General features: G+C 31.4%; 1 protein-coding gene across 1 annotated transcript in view; it reads left to right on the plus strand.

Annotated features, from left to right (window-relative positions):
• LOC119675789 (putative epidermal cell surface receptor) overlaps positions 1-4,533 on the plus strand; it is a 10,177-nt gene extending 5,644 nt beyond the window's left edge. The window contains exons 4-5 of the mRNA XM_038087000.1: positions 654-2,254; positions 4,498-4,533. Coding sequence (XP_037942928.1) covers positions 654-2,254; positions 4,498-4,533 — 1,637 coding nt within the window. The remainder of the gene's footprint in view (positions 1-653; positions 2,255-4,497) is intronic.
• The last annotated feature ends 428 nt before the right edge of the window (positions 4,534-4,961 follow it).

Raw genomic sequence — 4,961 nt, forward strand, 5'->3', positions numbered from 1 at the left:
TTCTATATTAAATCTTATTTGACAGTTTAGTGCTATTGTTCTGAGATTATAGCAAAATTTTTGTGAAATAATTTTATACAACAATTTGTTTGTCTATCATACGAAAGCAGTTTAAAAGAAATAAATATAGAATTCATGTTTGCAACTTGGTTTTGTATATTTTTTTAACAGTGTAGTAGATTTTATCTAGTAACTGTAAAATTAAATGTTGTTGATTTGAACACGTACGAATTATTTTAATTATCGAGTAAAATAATTTATTTATATATAGTTGATGTCGAAGTAATATAAACAAATAAAAACTGAAATCAATAAAATAAGTTTAAAGGCATATGTTATACAAAGTGTTCATAAAATCAATCAAAACTTTTTATAAAATTGAAGAATATTCACCTAAAGGAACATTATAAACTTTCTGCCCCAAACGAGCTGATATTGTGTTCTAATATTTCTTGAAACTGTATTTAACTCGTAGCCAACTTATTTTGATATTAAGAATCTTATGTTCATATACGAGTATGCTACATTGGAACATAGTAACGACTAAAATTGATTTATCACATCACTAAATTTCAGTCATAAATGTCACCTAATTTACTATTATATTTTTGCTAAGAACATCAACTTTATTAATCAATCTTTGTCACTTTTAGCTTCAACATCAACTACATCGTCCACATCAGCGCCTATCACAACTACACCAGCAACACTTGCAGACACAACATTGCCGGTACTACATGAAAGTGATGCCACAAACGCAACATCAACAACCAAGACAATTGATACAACAGTCGTTGCATCATCACTGCCTATAACTACGATTGAACCCATAACGACCACAGAACCCACAACAACGCCTACAATTTTTGTCAGTAACAACGAAAAAGAAACGGAAAAGCAAACCCAAAAAATTGCAACCACAACAGAAAATGAAATAAAAGAGACAACAATAAAAGCATTACTTGATCATGCAACCCACACGCCTACAGAATCTGAGACAACTGAACACGCGCCACATCAAACTTCAGATGTGGAACATATACTCTATTTAGCCACGACTCATAAGCCAGCAGAAGAAGTCATAAAAGAAGAAAAATCTACAGAAAATATTATATCTACAACAGTGAATGATATATTCGCAGAAGATGAAAAGGAAAAATCCATTAAGCCGGTCTTCGTAGTAGGCGCAAACTCAGCACCCACAAAAGCAGAAAATGAAACTGAGACAATAGCAACGACAACTACAACCACAACAACTGAAAAAACGCATGAACATCATCCAACCGAAGTTTTACTTAATCATATATCTAGTAACACTGATGAAGATGACAAGGATTTGAACAATTTCAGGCACCCTGCAACTCTCATTACAGCTAGTAACAGTGATGAAATGTTAAAAGAAAATGAAAGTACCGATAATGAACAAGAAAAAATAAAAAGCTTTGAAGTTGATGGTTTCGTAAATGCAGAACATGAGGATCCTTATCATGCGCATATATTATCGGAAAATCATGATCGTTTAGCAGAGCATGCAGATTATCAAATGTTGTCTAGCACAGAAGATGCAATGGACACAACAATTTCTAGTACCACGACTACCACAACAGCTGCACCTACTAAGAGCACCGATAGCTCAGATAAAATTGTTATCAGTGAAGAAAATAAAGCAACCGCAGTGCCATTTGTGCCAATTCAAGAAAAAACTGAAGATACATCATCTACTTCAGGCGAAAATAATGAAACACGCGGGCGTTCTATGAACATACCAACTCATGAACAGAACGAAGAAAATGAAACCATTGTCACAACAACACCATCTAGTGGGCCAATCATAACAATAGTGGAAGGTCAGCATACAAATCAACAACATGAACATGATAATAATGTGGAAACAACTACAACAACTACTGAAAATCAAATGCATGCTTATATGCCGATATTTGCCGGTGAAGGACGTTCTGTTGGCGGTGGAATTTCTGCAGAAGATGAGGATGCACACTTAAATTATCAATTCAATTTTGTTACAACGCAACGTAATATGAATGAGGATGATAGCAATAAGGAGAAACAGGAAGTATTACAAAAAAGTGCTGCTATTAAGGATATAAGTGATGTAAGCATGGATGATGATGAACGCATGGGTATGGTACACGTACACCATCACGAAGAGGAGCCACAAGTAAAAATAACCGAAGTTACAGTTAATAGTGAAGGTGTTAGCCGCGAATGTATGTCTGATGGTAAAAGCTATAAGGTAAGTCCAAAGTTTAAGATATTAAGATATATGATTCTACATTATATTCTGATTAAAGAATATTATTATGTTGAAACTATTTAAACCAGTGCACTTGAGCACTTTTACTCTTTATTAACTTAAGGTATCTTCAAAACCCCACTTTACGCCTTGACTAGATTATTGTTTATCACTTCATCAGACTAAGCAACAATTGACCTCAGACTTGCATACCTCTCCGAGGAGCCTGTAATCATTTTGAGATTCGACAACGCGGTTTTGGTAAATCTGTAAGTTTTAGTAAATAATTTCAGGGCTCTATCCTTTATAAATTTTTTTATCGGATCAATCTTGAGGTCTCTGAGGATGTCATTTGTTCTAATATACCGTGGTACCTTGAAAAGTCTTCTCAGAGCCTGGCATTGTTTAATTTCTAGCTGGCGAATAGTAGTGTTTGAAGCTTTGCTAAATGCTACACATACATATAGAAGTGACGGACGAATTGTTTGGTTATATATCAGCTTCCTGTTCTTAGCATTGAGATTATCATTTCTGAATAGCGATTGGACGTGATGAAGAATTTTTGGCACAGCTAATTCTTTTCAGTTAAACATGTTTAAGCGATGTGAATCGTTTGTACAACATGTTGCTGAGATATTTAACGCTGTCCTCCCAGTTTATTACCATATCTCCCACTCTCACTCTCGACGGGTTCTGTCTCCACTTACGCGTAACAAACAGAGCCTTAGTTTTTTCATTATTGATTTTTTTTTTCATTTCTAGAAATACTCCAGGATGGGGTTTATATGCTCTTGAAATGTGTTGGTTATGTAGAAGTGTAACGTTTAGCAAAGCCTAAAACACTACTATTCGCCAGCTAGAAATTGCAGAAAGCCAGGCTCTGAGAAGACTTTTCACGGTACCATGGTACATTAGGACATGTCATTTGTCCTCAGGGACCTCAAGATTGAACCGATCAAAAAATAATAAAAATACGAAAAAAAAATTAAATTATTTATGAAAATTACAGACTTACCAATACGCCTTAATCCAGTCAAGGCGTATAGAGGGGTTTTGAAGAAACCTCGTAGTTAATAGAGAGTAAAAGTGCTCAAGTACACTGATTCAACTAGCTGTAACATAATAATAACTTTTAAAAATTATTTAAAAACTAAATGTAGAGTACTTGAATAATTGTATATATATGTATATAATGTATATAAAAACTATACATTGCCGATTAAGAACCTATAATCATTTAACGCCTTAAACTCTGTGTTAAACATTTTAAGTAATGTAAACACTTTTACAAATTCTATTTCTAAACACTGATAAGATGTTCCACTTTGTTAGCTTGAAATTATTACCTAATAACTATACAATAAATATTTTAATTAGTTTTTACACTTGCAGATACATGAATCTTATTCAAGTTTATATGTAGTAAAATCCGATTTATAAATAACTTACACACATACCTACATACCTGTACTTTAGTATAAACCCTTTTCTATTACGAAAAGAAAATTTACTATAATTATTTAATTGTTGTTTATTTATTTTTTAACATTGAAATATATGGATTCCTGTAGACTAGAAAAGATAGAATTGCTGTTTTAGACAAGAAGCTTTTTGTTAACATTAATTAATTTTTGAACAGATTTCCATAAATTATAATACTGCAACGGCTTTATTGTGATATCTATTAAAAACGTGATATAAAAAAAATTTTTTTTTTTACAATACATATGATATTTGGGCTTATACAGAGTACGTATTTGGTGTGATAATCATTGTAAAAATACAATGATTATTTAACAAAAACATTTGTTTTGAGAAACCTTACATATTTTTAAAAAAATATATTTTTTATGTGTCGATGTCTATAAAAACATCGAGAGTTCATTATATATAATATTTGAAATAATTTTAAACCCATTAAAGCAAAGGCTAAAGACCATCATAATAGAGTGACCTTTTGTCACGAAAAACTTACGAAAATAAAAAAGTTTTTAAAAAACAAAAATGTTGAAATATCAATGTCTGATTTAATAGATAATACGATCTCTCTTCGGAAATCATAAGTTGATATATAAAAAATAAATGATTATCTGTAAACAACTATAAAAAAAAACTTAAAAATTCACAACGGTTTATAATTTTGCAAAAAATTCTGCTACAGATCTGAACTCACTATTAATTATCTACTAAATAATACTGTTTTACTTATTTTCAAACTATGAAATCTATATTTAACTGTTTAGGGATATGCTCAGTATAAAGAAGTAGATGCGCATTAATATACCAAATATACGATAGCATATCAAAACAATACGATTGCCACCTGTGATTACTCCATTTTAAGCTCTGACCTTAGAAAGCAATATCGAAGACAACCATTTCTACTCGTTAGACTCGCTAGAAATCCTAGAAAAATCAAATATTTAGGTCATTGCTAGATGTTTTGGAATGGGAGTTGCTAAATATTATAAATATTTTCTAATGATACAGAGGACATCAAAATATCGTTAATTTTTCTAAGAATGCATTAGCGCACAGAGTGCAAATCAGTGAAGAGTTTAATTGATATAATATATATACGAGTAAGAACATTAACGAATCTTTGACTGGTGACAAAATAGGTCATAGTTTACTTTATTTATTCTCTTTTAGTTAGATTTAGATTTCATTGTATTCATTTTAGGAATAGTATTGCTTTTTTAGATTT

This window comes from Teleopsis dalmanni, chromosome 2 (assembly GCF_002237135.1).
Source record: "Teleopsis dalmanni isolate 2A chromosome 2, ASM223713v2, whole genome shotgun sequence".
Taxonomy (NCBI): domain Eukaryota; kingdom Metazoa; phylum Arthropoda; class Insecta; order Diptera; family Diopsidae; genus Teleopsis; species Teleopsis dalmanni.